At 50.8% G+C, this 24,006-nt stretch overlaps 5 protein-coding genes across 5 annotated transcripts; 4 read left to right on the top strand and 1 right to left on the bottom strand.

The window, feature by feature from the left end:
* Window positions 1-925: 925 nt before the first annotated feature.
* On the top strand, window positions 926-6,089 carry BCR38DRAFT_460193 (Sec7 domain-containing protein; the record flags this gene model as incomplete). The annotated part of the gene is made up of 8 exons (XM_040862383.1): window positions 926-1,400; window positions 1,460-3,978; window positions 4,027-4,316; window positions 4,366-4,714; window positions 4,769-5,163; window positions 5,218-5,324; window positions 5,376-5,758; window positions 5,817-6,089. 8 exons carry the CDS (start codon window positions 926-928, stop codon window positions 6,087-6,089), a joined length of 4,791 nt encoding a protein of 1,596 aa, XP_040712035.1.
* Window positions 6,090-6,756: 667 nt separating this feature from the next.
* Window positions 6,757-9,547, top strand: BCR38DRAFT_351318 (DNA replication licensing factor mcm3; the record flags this gene model as incomplete). The annotated part of the gene is made up of 3 exons (XM_040856632.1): window positions 6,757-6,817; window positions 6,873-9,453; window positions 9,514-9,547. The coding sequence occupies 3 exons, from the start codon at window positions 6,757-6,759 to the stop codon at window positions 9,545-9,547; spliced, it is 2,676 nt and encodes an 891-aa protein (XP_040712034.1).
* A 398-nt stretch (window positions 9,548-9,945) lies between these two features.
* BCR38DRAFT_488484 (uncharacterized protein) lies at window positions 9,946-11,640 on the top strand (the record flags this gene model as incomplete). Its single annotated transcript, XM_040864277.1, has 3 exons — window positions 9,946-9,952; window positions 10,700-10,967; window positions 11,073-11,640. 3 exons carry the CDS (start codon window positions 9,946-9,948, stop codon window positions 11,638-11,640), a joined length of 843 nt encoding a protein of 280 aa, XP_040712033.1.
* Window positions 11,641-14,026: 2,386 nt separating this feature from the next.
* On the top strand, window positions 14,027-16,020 carry BCR38DRAFT_57541 (major facilitator superfamily domain-containing protein). The gene is made up of 3 exons (XM_040865488.1): window positions 14,027-14,564; window positions 14,651-14,897; window positions 14,955-16,020. The coding sequence occupies exons 1-3, from the start codon at window positions 14,240-14,242 to the stop codon at window positions 15,940-15,942; spliced, it is 1,560 nt and encodes a 519-aa protein (XP_040712032.1). The 5' UTR covers window positions 14,027-14,239; the 3' UTR covers window positions 15,943-16,020.
* Window positions 16,021-21,364: 5,344 nt separating this feature from the next.
* On the bottom strand, window positions 21,365-21,748 carry BCR38DRAFT_311829 (uncharacterized protein; the record flags this gene model as incomplete). The annotated part of the gene is made up of 2 exons (XM_040854662.1): window positions 21,365-21,532; window positions 21,611-21,748. Coding segments are annotated over 2 exons (306 nt in total), but the record flags the coding sequence as incomplete, so codon positions are not given.
* Window positions 21,749-24,006: the final 2,258 nt, after the last annotated feature.

Raw genomic sequence — 24,006 nt, 5'->3', positions numbered from 1 at the left:
TGGCTGGGAACAGATCATGGTATCGGAGTTTATGGTAGCGTTGAAGAACCGGGCACGATGCATGGGATTACAAGTAAGGCAACGGCTGCCGCTGGATTGTACATAGCAGTTTTTGCAGTCATTTTCGCAGTTCTCGAGACTGGAGGAGTTGTCATTATAGGATAATAAAGGATTTCCCCCGAAAACAGAAGAAAAGTATCCTGTTAAAGATGAAGAAAAGCCACGAATTTGGTATTAATAAAAGTATCCTCAAGTAAACGCCCAATTTCCCTCTAGATAGACTTGGTATACACACCTACACATACACTATCATAGTCCACAACAATAATAACCAGTTGCACTCTATGACTCTTCAACTTAACGCACCTACCTTGCAGCAATCCACAAATATCCGCTGTATACTCGTAAACTTTTAACAGTCACATAAACATGGAGTGATCCGAAATTGAATCCAAGTTCAAAAAGTCAATTGATTCTCTAATGTTCACTAAACAAGTACCGAGTTGGACTTTTGCAACGTCAAATAATGCCACCCTTGAAGCTGGAAAATGGCGTCTTTCGGAAAAACGCCAAGCACGAGACCTCCTAAGACTTGGAGCGCCCGTCAGCCCATCACGTGTGATGCAATGCATTGAATTTCTAAGCTACAGCGACACCATGGGGTAAAGTGGTCTAACCAGCTGTCCAAAGCGTAGCTTCACGAGTTCATCAATATCTCAAGTTACCACTTTAGGGCCTCATCCCCTTTTCACCAGTTGTCCTCTTTGGAGCAGTGGCTCAACTCTCCGGCGCCAGGGCTATTGTCATTATCTAATCTCAATTTCGCCCGCCCAACTGAACGAGAGCTTTAATAATCCCGTTAGCTCGTGCCAGCTTTCACAAGTACAAAGACACGGTACCTGGAGCCACGAACGCAAGATCGAGAATGAGTCGAGATGCGCAAACCGACCAGTTAGTGGCAGCACCGCTTGCGACCGAGCCAGTGACCTCCGAATTACCCTCGCGGCCAGCTATCAACACAAACATGGTCATCAACATAAGCCAAGCACCAAGCGCGCAGTACCGAAGCCGCCATGTGGCTGTCGCCGTCGATCCCGTCTCTTTGGTTATATCAGAATGCATATCCGTCACTTCTGCTATGCGCAAGCATGCCCGGTGGGCAGGTTCGTCCGTGTCTTCGATTCTGGGCGGAAATCCGAACCCAGTCCAGCTGGGCCCCCCAAGTCCTTTGCTGAGGCCGGGTAGTCGAGGGTCCAGCACAAATGTCGGTGGCGACGTTGCTCAAGATATTGGCGTCGCAAATCGTTGGGGATTGCGCGGCAAGAAGGGGAAGAGCATGCAAGATAATCCTTTGATGGCAGGGTTTGGGCGACTTCGACACGAGCTGTCTACTTGCAAAGGTCCGTCTTGTCTTCAGCTGCGGTGACAGCATCGCGCATACTGACAGGACTTGTCTTAGATATCCACGAGTTTGACGCTCCAGCTTTACTTAATCCATTCCTCCAAGTCGTTCAAGCCTCATCGACCTCAGCGCCCATCACTACCCAGGCGCTAAAGGCAATCAAGAAGTTCCTTTCCTACGGCTTCTTCAGCCCCGACTCGCCACGGTTTCCTCTCGCCATGCAATCTCTCTCGACAGCGATAACACATTGCAGATTCGAAGCGAGTGATTCGGCGCAAGATGAGGTCGTTCTGCTAATGATCTTGCAGTTGATGGAGGATATGCTGTCTGGCCCTGGGGGCGCACTGCTAAGTGACGAGAGTGTGTGCGAGATGATGGAGTGCGGCTTGACCATGTGCTGTCAGTCGAGACTATCCGAGCTTCTCAGACGAACCGCAGAATCGGCAATGGTCAAGATGTGTCAGATCATCTTTGAGCACCTGAAGCATTTGGAAGTCCAGGCTGGTGACGATATTGCGGCACTTGACGAGCAGACCAACGGTGACATGGACGCTGTTAAGATGGTACCTGCGACGAATGGACACCATGTCATAGCATCTTCTGATGCGCCAGTGAGCGATCCCATGAGCGAACCGCGGCCCTCTTCGAGTTCGGACAAGGTTAGTAAATCTACCGAGGAAAGTTTGGACACTGAGACGGATGAGCTGGACATCAAGCCATACTCTCTCCCGTCAATGAAGGAGTTGTTCCGAGTCCTTGTGGATCTCTTAGATCCGCATGACAGGACGCAAGGCGACACCATGAGAGTCATGGCGCTGCGCATCATTCATGTGGCCCTGGAAGTTGCAGGACCTTCGATTGCCAGGCATCCAGCATTAGCAAATATCGCCGAAGACAAGTTATGCCGCTTTTTGTTCCAGCTTGTCAGGTCAGACAACATGGCTATTCTGCAAGAATCCCTGATTGTGGCCGGTACGCTGGTAGAGACATGTCGAGGGGTCCTGAAGCTACAGCAGGAGTTGTTCTTGTCCTATCTAGTAGCATGCTTACACCCACCTATCGAAATACCACGGGAACCTGGTATTGACCCATCCCTCTATGATGGCATCCCGCAAGCCCCAAAGCTAGTCAAGCCTCCACCGTCCCAATCAAGCAGTGGGAGATCAACCCCCGTGCCCGTCAAGGATCGCCAGAAACTAGGCATGGAGGGCGGGGCTCGGAAGCCTGACGCTCGCCAGGCCATGGTAGAAAGTGTGGGGGCATTGGCCCGGATGCCTGGTTTTATGGTCGAACTATTTGTAAACTACGACTGCGATACGAACCGGATGGACATGTGTGAAGACATGATCGGTCTTCTGTCTAGGAACGCCTTGCCTGACTCTGCCACCTGGAGCACAACCAGCGTCCCGCCTCTCTGCTTGGATGCTTTGCTGGGTCACATCCAGTTCATAGCTGACCGGCTAGACGACGAACCAGCCGTGGAAGGGTACCCCGACCAGGAACGACTGAGAGAGCAGAGGCGGCGGAAGAGGCATATCATCAAGGGCACGAGCAAGTTCAACGAGAAACCGGAAAAGGGGCTGGTCTACCTGCAATCCCAAGGCATCATAAAGGATGTGAAAGATCCTGTATCTGTGGCAAGATTTCTCAAGGGTTCCTCCAGCAGAGTGTCCAAAAAGGTGCTCGGCGAATACCTCTCGAAGAGAGGTAATGACGAGCTTCTCACCGAGTTCATCAACCTCTTCGAATTTTCTGGGAAGCGTGTGGACGAGGCGCTTCGATTGCTCTTGGAAAGTTTCCGGCTTCCCGGAGAGTCGGCACTCATCGAGCGGATAGTGACGACCTTTGCGAAGAAGTACATCTCTAGCGATGTTCCACAAGATGTTGCAAGCGAAGATGCCGTCTTCGTCTTGACATATGCGATCATTATGCTGAACACGGACCAGCACAACCCTACCCTCATGGCTTCGAAGCGCATGGCCATGCCAGACTTTGCGCGAAACCTTCGCGGCGTCAATGCCGGGGAAGATTTTGCCCCAGAGTATCTTCAAGCAATCTTTGAGTCCATCAAGACGAACGAGATCATCCTTCCAGACGAACACAACAATAAGCATGCGTTCGATTACGCTTGGAAAGAATTGCTCTTGAAGGTGGAGTCGACCGATCCGTTGGTTCTCTGCAACACCAACATCTATGACGCAGATATGTTTGCGACGACGTGGAGACCAATAGTTTCCACCCTGTCATACGTTTTCATGTCAGCGACGGACGACGCAGTCTTCGCTCGTGTGGTCTCTGGATTTGATCAATGCGCGCAAATAGCCTCTAAGTATGGCATTACCGAAGCGCTTGATCGTATCATCTACTGCCTCAGCTACATGACGACATTGGCTACAGACAGCACGTCCAATACCTCTCTGAATACGGAGATGAAGGTGTCTGACGACGGTACCAGTGTCATGGTTAGTGAACTTGCCGTTAAGCTTGGCAGGGACTTCAAGGCTCAACTTGCAACTCTCGTTCTATTTCGCGTCGTAACCGGAAGTGAGGGGGTCATACGTGATGGCTGGCAACATGTAAGTTTTTCGAACGCTTCGTTTTAAGCTGCACTAATATGAGCATAGATCATACGCATATGGCTAAACCTCTTCGTCAACTCGCTTATCCCGCCATTCTTTGCCAGTGATGCTGGCAGCCTTGACCTTCCCACGATACCCCTTCACACTCCTTCGCAGGTCATTGACAGAGCAGCTAAGACTACCGACACTGGCTTGTTCTCCGCATTGTCATCTTACATATCTAGCTACGCTGCTGACGACCCGCCGGAGCCTTCCACCGAGGAAGTTGAAAGCACTCTGAGCACTGTAGACTGTGTGAACGCATGTCATATGGGCGACGTTTTTGCCAATTTAACGTAAGATGCCCTCGTTAAACGTTGGAAACCCATGCTTATCAATTGGCAGCAACCTCCCCGCCAGCTCCCTGCAACACCTCGTGGAAGCTCTACTAGACCAACTTCCAGAAGATGACATCTCGACGGTGCCCGTTATAACCGTGAAACCTGAGGACATACCCTCTTCCCCAACTACCGTGTCCAAACAGATAGCCAAGAAGCCCGCATACGACCCTTCTGTAGTCTACATCCTCGAATTCTGCACAATTTTGGCGCTGAGGGATAGCGAAACGGTTGATCTTCTCGGTAAAGTGGTTACTGAAGCACTCCAAGCTGTTCTGCGTGACTCCAGTCGATACCATCCCATTCTCGTATCCAGGGCTTCGTTTTACCAGTTCAACATTCTCAAGGCTAGCTATGTGAGTAGTGATTTCTGTCGCGCATCGGAGGCGTCCTCTAATACGGCTGAGCAGGAACATGATTTCGTACGGGCGCCAGTATTATTGCACACGATATCTAGTTTCCCCAAGGATACACTGACGAGAACATCGCAACTAGTTCTCCAGGGTCTCAAAGTATGCATTAATCAACCCGGACCCCTTCGAAGCGAGATTATGACGTCGCCGGACTTCTGGGTTCTGTTGCGAACACTTGCTGGCAACGCAGAGTCGTCACCGGTTGTCTTTGAAATCCTCGAGGGCGGCGTGTCGGGAACTCCGTCGGCTATTATAGCTGATAACTATGAAGCAGCGATATTACTGCTGAACGAGTTTGCCACGGCCGCTAAGGTCGGTGCAGCGGAGCAGAAGACTAAACCAGGCGCCAGGCGGCCACGCAGTGCCCGGCCACCTAAGAAGGAGACACCAAGGTATGAAATCCCCGCTGCATAACTTGGAAACAGTGGTTAATGTTCAAATCGCAGTGAAAATGCCATCGTCTCAAGAGGCGTCAAAGCTGTAAACATCATTTACAGCATGACTTCTCGGATCCCCCATCTCATGAAACAGTCTCACTTAGAGAGCAACGAAGGCAAGTTGAAATGGTCGTATCAAGGGTACTCACGTGCTGACAACTTGACAGCGTGGTCTGCATACTGGCTACCCATCTTCCAAGCACTCACAACGCAATGTACAAATCCCTGTCGCGAAGTGCGCCACTTGGCTTTCTCTTCACTACAACGGTCATTACTATCTCCGGAGCTGACATGCAGCGACCACGAAGAGTGGACTGCTATCTTTGGCGAAGTCCTGTTTCCACTCATCTTGAAGCTGCTCAAGCCTGAGGTGTTCTCCTCGGACCGGGATGGAATGAGTGAAACAAGGGTGCAAACTGCATCGTTGTTGTGCAAGGTCTTCCTTCAGTACTTGCTCGACCTGTCTAAGTGGGAGGGCATGCTCGATCTTTGGTTGAAAATCATTGATATCATGGACCGATTGATGAACAGCGGCCAAGGCGACAGTTTGGTAAGCTTACACCGTGTCCCGAGAACCCTTCTGTTATAAATTTACTGACTCAAAGCAGGAGGAAGCAGTGCCAGAAAACTTGAAGAATGTCCTGCTCTTCATGTCGAGCACGGGACTTCTAGTAGCACCTAGCAGTGACCCAACACACGAGAAGTTATGGGTGGAAACGTGGAAACGAATCGATAGATTTCTACCTGATCTCAGAAATGAGCTGGCACTGGATACGCCAGAGGCCAATACAAAAGAGGGACCGCCGGTTGAACGACTTAGTACGCTAGAAGGGCCCCAGGAAGCGTCTGAGAAGGACCCTGAGAAGGTCGCACCGGCATGATGGATACGAGCCCAATGCTTGCTTGAGAACGAATCTGGAGGCCGAGACTCGAAACCGCATTGACGCATCCCTCACACAGAGAAAGAGAAAGAGAAACACAGGGTTTAATCAAGGTGTTCGGCCCGCTTGAACATTAGATTTCTGTTGTATAGTACGAACTGATTAGAGCGTCAGTCCGAAATAGAGCGGGGTTTAGAAATAGTTGCATTTGCAGATATCGAGTGCTATGGACTATTTTTAGGAAAAATAGTAATGGTGAAACCTCTTAATCTGACACTATTTACCACGGGGTCAACCTAACCTAGAACTTGGAGGTGTAGAGCAGCTATCATTTTGTGTGGTTTGGGGAGCAACTACTGGTATTCGTGCAAGTTGCTAATAATTACAGGTTCGAAGTACGGTACATTGTACGTACTCCGTACTCAAGTATCGGTGCATCTCATTGGCTCAAATATGGTAAAGTGGCTGCATTAGCGTGGTCGCGTCGGACGCGCTCTCCTTCTAAAAATTGTCAAGACGTGTCGCGCTTCCAAGGTTCTCCTGACCCGCATCTACGCTCCATTATCCCTACCCCTTCATGATCTATTGCGACAAATCCTCCTCCCATTGCCCGTCACGCCCGCAATAGAACCAGGACAACACAAGCCCAGGCATCATGGACTACCTTATGCTTCAGAATGAAGCTACGAAAGAGCGCGTTCGCCTGGCGGAGGAGTTTCTTGATCCCCGTAGGTTGCTTCCAACTTTGAGCACTTGTGGAGGAAATACTGATCCGAGATGCAGACGACCAACATGCTCGAAGCTACCGACCAGACATTATCTTGATGCTTCAAAAGAACCAACGCCGGCTGGTTGTAAACCTCGACCATGTGCGCGATCACAGCCCGGAGCTGGCAGAAGGCCTCCTCCTCGACCCCTTCGAACACACACTCGCCTTCAACCATGCCCTTAAGGAGATCGTCAAGACCATAAAACAGGCACGGGTCGATCAGACAGACAACGAAGTCCTGTATTACTGCGCATGGGCGGGTAGTTTCGGTCTGCACGCTTGCAATCCGAGGACTTTGTCGTCTCATCACCTCAATAACATGGTTTCCATTGAAGGCATTGTGACGAGAACTTCCTTGATCAGACCCAAGGTCGTCAAGAGTGTGCACTACAACGAGAAGAAAAACATATTCCACTTCCGAGAATATCGGGACCAGACCATGACCAATGGCACAACAACGTCTAGCGTTTACCCCCAAGAGGACGATGAGGGCAACCCCATCATCACCGAGTACGGATTTTGCACCTACCGAGATCACCAAACCATTTCCATCCAGGAAATGCCCGAACGGGCCCCCGCCGGTCAACTTCCTCGTGGCGTCGATGTCATCCTTGATGACGATCTTGTCGACAAGGTCAAGCCCGGTGACAGAGTCCAGCTCGTGGGTATTTTCAGAACGCTCGGCAACCGAAATACCAACAACAACAGTGCCTTATTCAAGACAGTCATCCTAGCAAACAACATTGTTCTCCTCTCGTCCAAGTCAGGTGGTGGCGTGGCATCCGCGATAATCACCGATCTCGACATCCGAAATATCAACAAGATCGCAAAGAAAAAAAATCTTTTTGAGCTCTTGTCTCAGTCTCTAGCACCCAGTATCTACGGACATGACTATATCAAGAAGGCCATCTTGCTCATGCTCCTTGGGGGTATGGAGAAGAATCTGGAGAATGGCACACATTTGAGGGGAGACATCAACATTCTAATGGTTGGTGATCCCTCGACGGCAAAATCCCAGCTTCTGCGCTTCGTGCTCAACACTGCCCCGTTAGCCATTGCCACCACAGGTCGAGGCTCTTCAGGTGTCGGTTTGACAGCAGCAGTCACCTCGGATAAGGAAACAGGCGAAAGGAGACTGGAAGCCGGTGCTATGGTTATGGCAGATCGAGGTGTTGTGTGCATTGATGAGTTCGACAAGATGTCAGACATTGATAGAGTCGCGATTCACGAGGTCATGGAACAGCAGACCGTCACCATTGCCAAAGCCGGTATTCATACTTCACTGAATGCTCGTTGCAGTGTCATTGCTGCTGCCAACCCCATTTTCGGCCAATATGACACACACAAGGACCCCCACAAGAACATCGCATTGCCTGACTCGTTGTTGTCCCGTTTCGATCTTCTGTTTGTCGTCACAGATGATATTGAGGACACGCGGGATCGACAAATCTCAGAGCACGTTTTACGCATGCACCGATACCGCCAACCTGGCACTGACGAAGGCGCCCCGGTCCGTGAGAATGGCGCGCAGGCTTTGGGAGTTGCTCTGCAAAGCCAGAACGACATTCAGGGGCCAACTGAGGTCTTCGAGAAGTTCGATTCAATGCTTCACGCAGGTGTTACCGTCACCACCGGCCGCGGAGCCAATAAGCGCCACGAGGTGCTCAGCATTCCGTTCATGAAGAAGTACATTCAGTATGCCAAGCAGAGAGTGAAGCCCGTTCTTACTCAAGCCGCATCCGACCGGATTGCCGACATCTACGTCGGTCTTCGCAATGATGAAATGGAGGGCAACCAGAGGCGAACATCCCCTCTTACTGTCCGTACGCTCGAAACTCTGATCCGCCTAGCTACCGCGCATGCCAAGGCTCGTCTTTCAAATCGAGTCGATGAGCGGGATGCGTCGGCAGCCGAGGGTATTCTGCGATTCGCCTTATTCAAAGAGCTCGTGGAAGACGACTCAAGGAAGAAGCGAAGGAGAACAAAGGTCGTCGAATCTGACTCGTCTAGCGGTGAGAGCTCGGACGATGACGATGACGGCGATGGAACATCGAGAACCTCGACTGGCCGCGCCAGCGCTTCTCGGTCTGCTCGTGCGAGTGCCCGGAGTCAAGCCAACGGGCGCCGGGGTGCGCCTAATGGAAGAAATGGTCAAAAGGGTACAACACCACCCCCAGCTGAGGCAGAGGAGGAGGAGGAGGAAGACAATTACGACGCCACGCCCCGACGACCCACTCGCAGTGCCGCTGCTACTTCGAGCGTAGTGGAACCTTCGCAATCACAGACTTCCTTCGCGTCGTCTGTGCCAGCATCGCAGTTGGAGTCTCAAGAGGATACTACACAAGAGGACGCAGATCTTGCGTCTGATACAGCTGCTCTCAGCATCGATGGTCCCATCACGCCGGCGAGACTGACCACGTTCCGCACAGCGCTCGGACAGCTCCTTAACACGGACTTGTTCGATGCTGACTCGGCGAACGTGAGTCAGGTGATCGAGGCGGTGAATGGGCGCCTGGGTAGTAGGAGTGGGGGGGTTTTTAGCCGGGAGGAAGCTCTGAAGGCTCTGAAGAAGATGGACGAAGCGAACCAGATTATGTGCGTACTGCTACTGATCCCGTTGACATTGGGGGAAATGGGAAGCTAACGTTTTTGCAGGTACACGGATGGAGACCTCGTTTACAAGATCTAACGAGGAAATGGGATAGAGTATTGTGTTATGTTATTACGGCTTATTGCGCAAAGGCGTCCTGGCAGAGATTTTCTGTGATGGTTTGTTCATCAGTTTTGTGGTCGCTCAGATGAGTATGCAATGATCCATGATACGAGATAATGAGATGATCAATATGTATTTTGTCGAGTCCAGCCTCGGTTCTCAAGCCTGGGCAGGTTTCTGTCTATGAGAACGACCAACAAGGAGGGATTATGTCAAATCAAGAATTGCCCAATGCTTTCGCTCCAAATCAAGTTGCCCAGCTTGCCTCGGCTTGTCTCATTTTCATGCCCCTTGAAAAGTCATTCTAGGAGAACCCCCACCACCAGTCTGCGTTTAACCAAAAAGTCCAATCAAACCCGTCAACCCATCATTTCATGCGCGGTAAGGCGGGGATGGCCCTCTAGAGGTTAGTGACCCGGTTAGAAGAAAAAGTCCTCGAAAGAGTTATGTGAAGGCTACAGGGGTGCTCGCATCTATCAATCGCATTCTTAGGAAAATCGGTTAGTTCCTACGCAAGCACGAGAAAATCCGGGGTTCGTAGCAACTAGGGTGAAATTACGGATAACTGAAATAGGTAGCTAGGGAATTCAAGCTTAAGTCTAAAAGTGAATACACCCAAGTAAGCCAACCATAGATGTCGGTGTCCCCAGCATGAGATGGTCGAGAAGCGCCGAATGTTGGTGCTTACTACCAGGAATGGTCAAATATCCTGGACATCTGCTCTCATAGGGCAGACCAGTATCGTGCGATGCTCGTGATGTACTACTGCATGCCGATTTGCAGTACTTGGGTCAACCCCTGTTTATTGTTGCCGTTTCGAATGGTGGTTGAGGGGTTGTGGGAAAGGTGAGTACTGGGATGGTTTGCTACGCGTGACTGGAAGTTGTGTGTAAGTGGTATGTGAGTAGGATACATGAGCGAATACATAATCACTCCAGGTTTCGCTACTCCTGACTCCAATTAAGAAGTGGTTCTACATCGTAAGATCGGCCTATTCACTCATTTCATTGCCTCATGCTCCACTTGTCAGTCGTTCGTTATAGCAAACCACCTACACTCACTTACTGCAACTTTATACACTCAAGACATACCCCGACTGCGAGCAGGACAACTGCTACCGTAACCTAGTCGACGAGTGCTTCCAGGACGAATCCCCAGGATTCTGCCTCGGTTTCCTAGCCAGCACCACGACTGATTACGTGGCCATCCACACCGACTACGCCAACTGTGAAAACAACATCGCTGCTGCCTCATCGGCTTGGTCATGTATCACTTACACATACACGCAGACTGCATTGACCTTGAGCTTCAGCTCTTCCCCTGTCGAGACTTCCAGCTCGTACCCTGGGATCACGCCACAGAGCACGGGTAGTAGCTATTCCATCAATAGCATCTCGTAAGAGTATCCTACCAGCACTTCGTCGGGTTATCCTACTAGCACCGGCTACCCATCATCTTCCCCATATGTGCCCTCAAGCAGCTATGCCGATTCCTCATATAGCAGCATCACCACCACCACCACCGAATACACTACCAGCATCATCTACTCCGCCACAATCTACACTGTCACCTCCTGTACCTCAACCGTGCCCAACTGCCCCCTCCCCCCCCCCACCTCAACCCCCTACAGCACAACAGAAATCATCCCCGTCACCACGACGGTCTGTCCCGTCTCTTCCTCGAAGCCCAGCACCCACCCTTCTCCTCCTTACCCATTTACTTCCATCTCCATCTTCTACAGCACCAAGGCGTACACCATTACCGCCTGCGCTGCGTTGTCATCTTGCGCTGTGGGCCAGGTGATAACCACGGTTATTCCTACTGGCACGACTTGCATTACGCTCGGTAGCACGCTTGGCCCAGTGGCTTCGTTTACTTATTCTGCTTCTTATGGTGCGACTGTGACTTATCAGCAGACTACGGCGGCGGCAACTACGGCGTATGGGACGGGGGTGGTGCCGAGCAAGACGACGGGGACGCAGATCGTTTCTGCGGCTGCAGAGAAAGTGGGGAGGCGCCTGGAGATGGCTGCTGGTGTTGTGGGTGTTTTGGCTGTTGCCATATTGTAAGTTATAAGGGTTTGTTATTAGATATTAAGCCTTTAATGTGATGTTATGCCCAGGGTTGTTTATAATCTGTTTGGCGTTTTAATAGTAACTATACAATAGTAATCCTCGAAGGTGGTCTTAACGTCAGTTTCGAGAAGTTGTAAATGTATGAATCGTCTCAAGTCAATCATGATATCCATATTCTGCCTGTCACTACGGCAAATAGGAGGATCCACCTACAGCCGTGATATGGTTATTCAATCACAAACTGAAAGCTAGGTATTTCAAACACTTTTCTACCACTATTTCCCCCAATCTTTGAACATATATACTATCATATATTACGCCCGATAGCTTGCACAAAATGAATATGCCTATCTCCAGCAGAACCAATATCATAATATCCCTGGCGGCCACACTCTGCTGTTTCGCCGCAATATTTCTTCTATTCGCAACCACCGTTGGCCATATGCAGAGACGCTGGGAATCTTCTCAGCAGCCCAAGATTGTCGTGAAGCCAATCTACAGGTCAGAAATTGACACAGCTAGACTATAAAGCACAACTAACGCGAAGACCATTTCCTGCTACGAATACAAGCATTGGAAGTCGTTTTGACGGGACGATGAGGATTGGGTCTGAAAATTACATCATGACACCGACGCTGTGACGTTCGGAGGTATAGTTTCATCAGCACTGATCTATTAGGACCATTATGGATATATCTTCGTAGTTATGTGGAAAAACTCCCTACTGAAGTAAACAATATTTCAGGTCTATCCAGATATACTTGAGAATCGGGAAAGGGGCAGCTGGTCAATCCGTAGCAGTTCAACTTGGCGTATTGCTCTGATGTTCGTCCACTTATTGCAGGAGAGTATTAGGTGTATTCGTTTGACACATGCAAATATGTTCTTGACCTTTCAACAGGGGTTTGGATCCCTTGTGATGGTGTTATGCAAGACCCAGACTGGATTAAGACCCCGAAGTTCACATCTGCCGTTAGCGACGTAGCAAAATCTTCAATGCGTAAATCACGGTTTTCTGGCATCATGTTCATAAGAATACCACATGGATTGGTCAACGCCTTCGAGGGCGCTTGACGGGTCAAGTTGAGCTAGGCACCGTTGATATGGGTGCTATGGATGGGATGATTTTGACCAGGGTCCAGTATTCCGGCCAGGACGTTGTCGAAGGAGCAGGGGCTCGACATTGCTGTTGCTAGGGTAAGCTGAGCGATGAATGGTTCCAATAGTTCACACCCGTCCCTGCAGGTTGAACCCTACCCTGAACCCTGGCGGCTTGGGATCATAAAGCTGATGGTCCAATGGGCCAGCATTGACTGACACACGGCGATTTTCCTTCTTACTTCTCGGTCAACGAAGGGTCGCTCGCGCTCCATTCGAATGGTGAATACTTTTTGAGGATGGTGAGATCATCAGCGTGTCTTATTGCGATGGCTGCATGCGGGAGCCATGACCGCTGCGGGTTTCGAAAACCATGAATCTGTAAGTAAACCGAAGGCTAGAGGTGAGGTCCGAGACGTTGGACCTCCTTCAGGCCTAGAACAGATCTGCATAGGCCATCCAGCGTCAAAGATCAGCGCCTTAATGCACGACTCCACAATCTCAAGCGATGCTGGGGTTCTCGCACGTTTCCTCTGTCCAATCCGGCAGTCATGTCGAACATCATTTGGAAGCTTGTTAGTTGTATATACTCCTACGACGCGCACCTAGACTGCGCCGAGCTTGGGTGGATATTGCATCGCTTCGCCCATCGCATTGTCGTATCAAATTAGTGGAATATTTTGTGCCTCATCTACGATCTGCAGTCGGGAAATATTGCATCGAATGGTGTTTGGTCTCAGTGTTGAATTGGCAATCGTCTGCCCGCTTGTCTTCAGATGCCAAAGTCGATGCGACTCGACATGTCTCCCGGCACTCGAGACCAAATCATGACAAGACGATGACTGCAGATAGAAGCAGGTCCTGTGGGAGAATGTGGATGACTGGATGTATTCTCAAACAGAAGGGATGTTACAGGGGATTTGGGTTTTGCAGGCAATGGGCTTCTGCATCTCAGCGTGATGGCCAGCGCGCCTGCCCGCAGGTTTCCAAAAGAAAAAACGAAAAAAAAAACGCGAACTTCCTCACCAACAGTTGAACATTCACCATCCAACAAACATAACCCAGGCATTGAAACGGCCTCTATCTTCAATACGAAGCCATGGTGTCTGCGCGTATACTCACTCCAAGAGAGTCATCAAAGTCCATCAGACTCAAATTTTTTTAGTTTTGGCAATTTTCGCAACTGACATGCTCGTCAGCAAATGACCACCATGGCATGTTGTCTATGTTATTGTTGTTTGCGCGGTATCGTTCACTGATGGTTTTGTGACACGCAAATTTTCCTCATGTCTTGACGACTCCGACTGAGTGAAGTTTGAGGCATCCGGAAGTTTCCAATGATGCATGAGGTCCAAATATCAAAGTTACTGCAAAATCCGGTTCAGAAAAGGCTGATGACTTCTTCGCCATCAACCTGGTCATCCAAAACGCGCAACCCATGCTGCGATTATTTTGACCCGTTTTTGTCGCTTCCCTTTTCTTTGCTTACTCAAGAATGTCTATCTCGATGCAGCCCTTTCGTAAAGTACCGCGACTACTGCACCCAAGCGAGCCCGTCTACTCCTCGCAGAGGCCAAGAAGACAGCACTGGATTCCGCCACTGGTGGTCGCAACGCTTGCAATCATCGTTTTCCTGGTCCAGTATGGCTTGACCGTCAGCGATATCCCATCTCAGGTCGCCGTCCAGGGCTACATTTGCAGTCGCTACTACGGCAATGCTGACCCGGCGTTATTGTCGCCGCAAGAATGCGACGATGAACGAGTCTTCAACCGGTTAAACACTATATCCATGGTTTCCCTCGCTGTTACCGCTGTTTCTGGTAGGTGATCCCACATGAGGTTCTAAAACAAACAAACAAACAACGTCCTGAACTGTCTGCTGGGCACATTTGCTAACGGGGTCTAGCCATCTTGACAGCACTGCTATACGGTACCTTGTCCGACAGCTGGGGACGGAAGAAGGTCTTTCTCCTTAGTATCTTCGGCTTGCTCCTTTCTCAGGTATGGTCCCTGGGGATCGCGAAGAGCGCCCCTCGGGTTCCCATAGAGACCATATCGTCGGCAGGTTTGGCCGTTCTCATCGGTGGTGGAATCAGTATTTCCGAAGCTATGGTATTCACCATGATATCAGACATTTCGCACGAGAAATGGCGGTAAACACTTTCTGTACCCGCTTCCAAGCTTGTAGCGACTGATTATAGAATAACCAGGACCACCTACTTTCAGATCGTCATCTGCAGTGTTCTGATCGCTGAGATCGTTGGATCTGTGACGGCACGAGCCATGATGGCCACCACGCCATGGCCGCCCCTTTATCTTGGGCTCGGCTTAGTGACAGCCGGCCTCTTTATGGCATTTGTTCTTCCCGAGACTCTCCACATGCAGCACTCGAATAACAACTCGACTTTGAGACAGTCATCCCAACCCGTCAAAAAGAACGATATGAAGTCCATGTTACGAGACGTTTTAAGGTCGAGCAAAACGGCCGCTTCCTGCATGCAAAACCAAAATATTGCCCTGCTTGTCCCCGCTGCAGCCTCCACCCTTCCTTTGGCCACCACAGCCCTAACAACACTAACGCTCATGATACCGTACCGATACACGGAGACATTCCTAGAGTCGACGACCCTCGTTGCCGTCCGAGCTGCAACCACAGTTGCCGTTCTCATCATCTGCGTGCCCCTCATATCCTACTTCTGGCAGAGAATATCACCGTTCAGAAGAGACTACACGCTAGTCAAATTCTCTTCATTACCCCTGGTCGTCGGCATGTTTATCATCGCAGCTTCGCCGGCACTGAGCGGCGCCATCGTTGGAAGCTTCATATTCAGCACTGGATCGCCTGTACCAGGATTGGCACGCTCGATGCTGGCACAGATGGTCGAGAAGGAACATCTCGGGAGATTCTTTGGTCTACTGTCTATCCTGGAGCAGACTGGGTTCCTCGTCGTGGGTTTGTCTATGGGCGGGCTGTACAGCACCGGCCTGCGGAACGGCGGAGGACCATGGCTCGGCTTACCCTTTTACGTCGCGGGTGCCTTGTTCGTCATTGTGGCTATGTGTCTCTGGATTGCGCGACCGGAGCCCCTAAAGGAAAATGGGGACGTAGAAATGTCGAGCTTGGAAGAAGACCCGGTTAGTCGTCTGTCTGACAGAGCCGTGCGTGATGGAGGGGAACGCTATATATGCGTAGGCTGAGCAAAAGCTTGACAAGGAGAGGCCGGCGTATGGTGTGGGTTGGTCAAAGACCAAGCGTGTATTGTATTTGATCTTTGCCTGGTGCAATGCACTGTTCTGGAATACACATGCTGTGATATAACCACTAAAACTCCTCCCCTCCTTTCATTCGAAGTAATTTCAAGTGTCTAACAAACACTGAACGCAGTGAGTCGTTCGTCTTTTGGCTGAATGGCAAGCAAAGGCATGCGACCCGGAGGACGCCTTGTGGAAGTACAGGCTAGCTTTTGCCTGTAATCGGTTACCGTAGACACAGAATGTGATACTGGAAGATCTTTGGTAGGTAGCGTACGATGTGAAATCGAACAGTTGCCACGGTGTTTATGAATATGCATCCATCTTTCTCCAGTGTTTCAATGAAGTACCAAGAGTGTATACCATCTCGTCGTCTCTGGGATTAACCGACCATGAAGACATCAGCTTGAAACTGGGAAAGGTTAGGAACCTGCACTCGAGGCTCCTTTTTTCATATATCAAAGTGACTGTATTCTGACACCTGCGATAATTTTCCTGAGACTCACTTCGTAAGCAGGGTAGCTGATGAAGTGAAGTCCAGGCCACGAGGACCCATGGTTGGATTCCTTCAATTTAGCATCTACGGCCTTCACTTGCCATTAAAAAGAACTCCGCCGTCCCAGAAGTCGGGCCGCACAAATCGTTCCTTGAACTTTCCGTAGCAATGCCTCCGAATTCCCATTGATTAGAAGTTTTCAGGACTCGGAAAAGGAAGGGCATGGTACAGGCCATTCCCCCCAGGTCCCTGAGTCTACAGTTTCATTCGACACGACCTGTTCCGTTCCAACAATGCGTCTTTCGGCCTCCCACGTCGAATAGCCAGCAGTCGAAATAAGGAGTGTTTCTTGAACTCAACCTTTTGGTCCCCATATGGAACCCAGGCCGCTCTGCGCTCAACAGTGTCTTCGTCACGTGCGCTTCAATCATGTTGACACAAATACACGTGCTCTAGCCCAACTTCCCAAGTCCAGGATGAAGATGGCCTAACCCACGGTTGAGCCTCGTCCCGAAAATCTGGGTCGGCATAACTGCTTGTGAGCAACGGGAGGGGCTGAGTAAGAACCCGCGCTGTGGGGCAAAACCAGATGTCTCCCCGCTACACCCTATGCGAGGTAGAACGGGGCCGGGCTTCGAGCATGGCCTTGATCTGATTTGTAATTAGGGATGTAGAAATCAAATTGCTGCTTGTTCTACCGTCTCCCACGATCAAAAGCGACCGAGAAGAACACACGGCTACCGCAACAGAACATACAAATATCCTTGGCTTACAAGAAATTTTGTTCTCGATGCCTTGGTTCTTGTTAACGCTTCACCGTGATTGGACCACCCTACGTACAGTTTGCATGGGCCTCATTTCCTAGCCATTTGCTAGACTAGGTGCTACTACTGCTGTATCCGTAAGTTCGAACTAGTCCGCACGAACGGACAGCCCAAGATGGCAGACTGACAGGTGGTGAAACACACTCGCCTAGCCTAGAAATAGCGACTTGTATATACGCTGACGGAATCGCCGCCAATCGCATGCTGCGCCTCGTATGTTTAACGGATGTACAGACGCGGGTAAACCTTCTACTGCCAGAATGCGGAAGGAAACGACCGCGACAGACAGACATGGGAATATTTAGATTTTCGTCCCAAGCAATAATTGGAGGACGTCATGGGGGATTTGCGGAGGCGGCTGGCTGTCAGTAGAGTGAGATAGAGGCTTCAAGTTCATATCTCCGGTGTAGCTCGAGAGTGCTTCCGACTGACATAGCCGGTATGTCATCTCGGTCGAGGTCGGATAGTGCGTACCGTATCTGTTTGACGGAAGCTTAAGTCCCCACATGACCCCAATTTCCCATTATTTTGTTGCTCTGTGCATACGTCTTCATCGATGACCCCTTTCGGTTCCATGGCTACCCTCGAGCCCGCGGTGATTTAGCGTGGAATTTGACCGACACCTTTGGTGCCAACTTTTGCGTTCGTGGCAGTCTGAGACGCCGGTGTTGGTGCAAGGCATCCAACATACCACGCAATCTTCGCCGTTAGAGGAATAGCAACATATCACATAGTCGAGCCCCCACTTGGTGTCGGCATCAACACATCCCTCCAGTAGGGATGCGTTCACCAGGTTTCCCGAAGAGCACACCACATAAGATGGCTGACCTCAGGTACTCACAAAAACCTCGGTACCTAGCAGGTCCCGGTCCAATACAGCCGTTGCAGACTCAGAGGTCTGAGGATCACAGCTCTTGCTTTGAGGCAGTGTGTACTGTCTCACGTTGACCGAGAGAAGTGATCGCTCGCAAAGAAGAGACTATGAACAGGCCCAAGCGATCGCCCTGTGAGAGTGGGTGATAATCTCGAGAAGACGGCCATGAAACGAATCCAAGATGGGTGGATTGGTTCCATGTGCAAGTGTTCTGAAAGATCACGGGCTGAGTCATCCCGGAGAGCTGCCGAGTATGGTTCTCCTCAGGATGGTCCGCGCCAACTACGGCGAGCCGAAGTCTGCAATTTGCTAGCCAGACTTGAAACATGGCGAGATCTCGCAGTCGCCACTATATTACTACTTCACTGCGCAGCAGTCTGAAATACGACGAGCTGTATACCTCAAGTCAAAGGTATCAAGAACGCGGATGACTAAGACCATAAGTCTGTGAGCAGCAGAGTGATTGATATATTAGATGATGTAAGCGGAGTAGGCGGACAAGGTGTAGAGTAGCCCGCCCCTATTATCTTGGTCGGCCCCAGCTTGTGTCTGGTGTGAGGAAGCTGAAGCGTCCGAAAAGGCTCTCATGATACCGTGAACCCGGAGACAGAAGTAGAAGTGTATCTAAAATGGGCGATTTGGAAACGCTGGAGGAGAAAGGTTTGAAGGCCCCTAGGCAAAGGTGCCTGCCCAGCTTCGCCGAGGCTGTACCAAGCCGTCAATGGTGGAGGTGGCTGCTTGGTCGCGTGTTTACCGTTTCACAGAGGCGCCCGCCAAGTAGTCAGACTCAATTAGGATTCCAATGACATACAAAGAATTGAAGCAACAAAGCCAAGTTTAAAGACGTCTACTCGCAGCAACCGAAACGAACGCAGGACCCGAATGCGATGGCGACGATCTCGGTCGCGATTTGTGAAAGGAGGCAACCCAAGAATGAAGATGTGAGGGTATTTGGGATTTTTCGTATCCTGAGGGACCGGTGGTCGCATATATGAGCTTGTTCGGATGAACAGGGCAAAGTTGTCAGGCCCATGGTAGTCGTCCGCTCACACGTGCTCCAAATGGTCTGGACCGGCCACGCAACTGGTGTGTTTTCAAATTGGTTGCAGACAGTGCTAGCTGTGTTCCTTAGATCCCGCTAATCCTGGTTCCTCCAGTTATGAAGGTAGCATGCTTGGGTGGGTGGGTATTCAAGCAGGAGATGCTGGGCTCCTGAGAGTCCGGAGTGGGCAACTGCAAACCAAATCCAGAATATCATGCATGGCCGAGATGTTGCCAGAGACTTGGCTTGAAATAAGTGAATATGCTTGGCGACAGGCAACCTTGCGAGGCCTCACAAAGCAAAGCTCGAGGGTCCAGAAGTCTTGGGAAGGTGGCGAGGGTAGCGGTTCGGCTCACCGGATCAAGACGACTTGCTTGGTGGCCGCATCACCCCACGGGGAAATATCAGAAACAAGAGCTGAGCTAGATCGATGTCAGATCAAACATCAAATGAACCGTGATGAATAATAGAGGCCTGGGCTTGAGTAGACCACGAAGCTGGAAGGTGTGGCTGTGGTGCTATGACAAGCCCGTGGGAACGGCAGCAGACAACCGACGGAGCCTTGGCATCGCAACTACCACAAGTATCGTCAAGTCGCTCGAGAATGGCAACATGGGAATTGTCGTTTGCTGATGGCAAAGAGTGGTTTGCCACACATGGCAATTGATGGCAGTTGGGACGAGTCTTGGCGTCGGACGTCGCTAAAACGTCTTTGAAATCGTCAGCCAAGAAAATGGATAGCTCGTGCTCAGCGAACTCAGCGAGACCGACAGAGAGCCTTTTCTGCTGTCGGAACTTCCGAACCAGTCTAACCCCAACTTCCGCCATTGTTTAACCACCATGGGAATAAGGCAGGCGACTTGACAACGTTGGAGTCGTCAGAGTCAGGTAGCGAGCGGATGAGAGACACTAGGGAAGCCACAGGCCATCAGCCTTCACCCGAACAGGAGCAACCATGTCGCAAACTCAGTCTGGTCTGCTACGTTGGAAACCTGTATGAGTCTTCCTAACGTTCTGAACGGACTCGGTCACGATTGACTTTGGCGCTACCGATACTCTCAACGAATTGTTTGCTGAATTAGCAACGTATCAATCCTGGAACGTCTCGCCCTTCAGCCCCGTCTAATATTATAACGCATGATTTGGAAGCACCTGCATATTCGACGATGGATTCTGCTATGGCGGGGATTGCGCTGCTTTGCCATGCTTTGGTAACGTGCGATTAATCAGGAAGATGACATGATACCGAGATACACGACACCGAGACACACGACAATTTCGGCGGTGCCGTGACCATGTCCTCGCCCCTCAGCCGCTTGCGAGCTTGCCCGATTCCATCGGAGTTAAGCCCTGCCCGCATCCCAGCAGTTAGCAGCTTCACGTTTGGTGGGTGACCTTGAACTGGAATGGCGCTGCTTTGCTGACGGTCACTACAATCACGCAATGGCCAGGCGGTTTGTAGACCGTTTCATTGCGTCGCTCGGTTTCGTCCTCAGTCCTTTATGTCCAGGCTACTCTGCCATCAAACGTTACGTGTGGTGGCCGCACGCTTCTGCAGTGCATACAGAGACAAGACGAGACGTGCAGGTTGGAAGCCATGATTGCCAGTTCCCATCGACTGTGGAATATTCATGAGGTCAGGCTTTTGATTTTCTAGTATCCCACTGCGGAGAAGGTCGTTGGCGACTCGGCCAACCGAGCCGCAACGGCATAGTCGCGGATATATATCCATACCCAACAAGATGGCAGCAAGCTGCTGCGAGTCCGATCCCAAGCCCAAGTGCAGAACTACAAGGATGCCACATTCAATTCGCCCAATAACCACCAGACATGTTGCCTATCCACCATTCTTCTAGTCTGCAATCCCTATTATTCCCTATTCGCAGACGCCCGTGTATCGCTTCGCTTTATTAGGCAAGCCTTCTCAACGTGACCGTCCACCTCCTTGGGAGGGAGCAACTGCGGGCAGCCTGTCGAGGGTCTTCGATCCCGCCGGTCCACCTCAGACGCTATCACATACCGTACCCTGACGTGTCGTGGTACATCTGGAACAAATGATCCATATCACCGGTGGTGGTACCAATGGTGGGGTCAAAACTCAGCCCAGCCTGCTGGAAGTGCACCGTCGTCTCCTGCTCGCTCTTCAACTTGAGGTACTCGGCCTGAAGCTGCGTGTACGCCTGGCTCAAAACGTCGTTCTTCTGCTGTGCTTCGCTGAGCAGCATCTCGAGGTCCTTAATGCGTTGGTCCTTGCGCTCGCGATATGCTCGTTGCGAGGCGCGGTTCTGAGCTCGGCGACGCTGCGAAGTCGTGTTAGTGGAATGTTAACCCAAGAGCCTTCGGTTGCCCGTCGAGTTCAATGAGACGCAAATACTCACAGATAGGACTGATGGCGGCGCATTCTTATACCGGTTCTCGCGTTTTCGCTTCACGGCCGGCTTTGCTTGCCCTTGTTGCGAGGCAGCCTCTGCAGAGCCGTCTGTGTGCTCCGGGCTGGCGTATACGCCGTGCGAGTAGAGGTCGTACTGTTTGTCTTTGGTCAGACAGTGACCCCACATGCCGTGTGTTGACATGCATACCGGTGAATCCATTGGACTTGTAGATGCTGAAGTTGATGGAGACTCGAGATATGGTTCTGGGTCTTGGTACATGCATGAGTTGGAGTTGGAAGGAGAGGGCAGGTCAAGAAGGACGTTGAAATCCTCCATTGCAGCCTTGCGAGGTCGAACGCTTGGTTCAAGTATTGTTGCGCTTTCAGGACAAGCCCCCAACCAAGGGTTTGAGTGCTTATACCGTGACGGGGAGAGCCTTCAATGTGATTCAGGTAAATTTATTTTAGTTCAAGAAGATTAAGTGGCAAATACATATTTCGGAATCCGGGTTGTTTGCTCTCCCCTTCTTCCGCAGGGCAGAGAGGTGAAGAGAAGGACCAGCTTGAGATTATATCTATTCATATGCGCATGTTGGAGGACCCAATGGGAAACTAAGCTTTTCTGGTATGCTGCTCTCTCACAGTTGCATGGACGGGGACCCTTGCTTGGCAGTACCTAAATCTAGCAGGCAATGGGCATCCTTCTTAGTGCCGAGACGTCTGTTCGTCTTGCAGCGAAGTATCTGCAAGTACCTGTCCCAGCGCATAGACCCTTGCCCACCATCCTAAACAACCCCGTCGTGCTTTTACGGGGTGACTGACCACATGCAGAATCGTGGCTCAGGTTTCCAGCTGACAGGGATCGACTATTCGACATTTTGACATTGACTTTGGATCGGGAGGAGGCGGTAGGTATCCAGGAAGGGCCTCGCTCGCTCGCTTACCAGTACCCAGCATCCAGCCTCATCACCCACTACCCGCATTAGATGCTGAAGCACTGACTTACCAAATTAGCAAGGCCACTTTGTCCATTACGGCGTGTAGACTCCTCACTAGAATTAGAATACTTGGCGTGGCATTGTTCCCACAGCTGACAAGCCAGCGGCGGTCTATCGCGGGGTGGGCGCGGCATGGCGGGTGTGGTTTTTTTTTTTTTTTTGGCAGGGTCCTTGTCTCTCTGTAGGTTGGTGGTCGGCATAGGCATCGGAGTTTCCTACAAGGTAGCAACCAGATTTCTTATTTGCATCGACGGGGCCTCTTCGTAGGGTCCCGAGTGCGCCTCCGGTATCAAGGGAGTATTGGGTAGGCCAATGATCTATTCCCACAACATGATGACCGTCCTCTTCGATCGGTTTCTTCGTTCAACGTCATATTTCCGATTCTGGTCCGCTTTTCATCGCAGACCTCGGTATTTGAGAAGATAGAGATGCTGATGAGGCGACGCTATAATTCGGGATCCGGAATCCTTCACACCCGCCATCGCTTGGGCACGCCGAGTTGTCTACTCGGCGTCATGATACGTTTGAAAGCATCTGTACTGGCGTAGGTAAGCACGCAAGCCAATCTTGGGATGCGCCAAGATTTCAGGTTATGGAAGACGGTGTGGGTGTCAGACGAACGGTCCTGGAAGAATACCGGTCATGCTGGTTGGATCCCCACAAGCAAGAGAAGGATGGATCCGTTTTATTCAAAAGGAGAAAGTGTTCCTAAACAAATACTTCATGCATTATCGGGGATCCTGCGCTTGAGAGACGATGCATCGCGGTAACAGGTCCTCTTATCTCGGGGTAGTCTTACCCCGCGGACTTACAAACCATCTGGGGTTTGTTATTATGTATTGCACCAAGCATAACAGCAGGTCGGTCTAGCTGCACAGGATTATTTTCCTGTGGCAGCAACACCGAAAAATAAACTCAATATAAACCCCGTATGTGGCCTAGGAATCTAGCCACAAAGTGTGTGCAGCAGCCGTTGACCCGCGCACATGGCAAAGAGCCACTGCCAAGATCTTGCACGATCGCCGCCGGTTTTTGCAGCCCCCCATCCCTCCCCAAGATTGGAGGTTCTGGACACTTATTTGTATCGGCCGAAGCGTTTTGGGTGCACGAGAGCACATGCCAACGCCACTCGGCTGTAAACTCCGACGAGTCGTCGACGAGTCCTTCTCATTCGTAGTTTGAACCCTCGACGATGCAAGCTGCAGTTCGAAATCCCCAAGGACACTTTGAGTTGGACAACAAACGCCAGCCCGGGTTGGGTGAGTGGGTACTAGAGAGTCTCTACAGACATCACTTACTATGCTGTGTAAGTGCGCCGTAGAGATTGACCGGCGCCCAACTAGCTTCACGTAAGCAGCCACACCATTGAATTGGTGCCATGTCATGTTTTTGACTTTGCTTTTAG

Source organism: Pseudomassariella vexata (genome assembly GCF_002105095.1).
Source record: "Pseudomassariella vexata strain CBS 129021 chromosome Unknown BCR38scaffold_13, whole genome shotgun sequence".
In the NCBI taxonomy this organism is placed as follows: domain Eukaryota; kingdom Fungi; phylum Ascomycota; class Sordariomycetes; order Amphisphaeriales; family Pseudomassariaceae; genus Pseudomassariella; species Pseudomassariella vexata.
Note: the sequence above shows the minus strand (reverse complement) of the source record. Positions and strands in the feature narration are given on the sequence as shown.

Excerpts from the sequence above, each read along its gene's own strand:
- BCR38DRAFT_57541 (XM_040865488.1), top strand. The coding sequence starts at position 14,240 with ATGTCTATCTCGATGCAGCCCTTTCGTAAAGTACCGCGACTACTGCAC. Across the intron at positions 14,565-14,650 it reads CGCTGTTACCGCTGTTTCTG|CCATCTTGACAGCACTGCTA; the intron begins GTAGGTGATCCC and ends AACGGGGTCTAG. Across the intron at positions 14,898-14,954 it reads ATTTCGCACGAGAAATGGCG|GACCACCTACTTTCAGATCG; the intron begins GTAAACACTTTC and ends TAGAATAACCAG.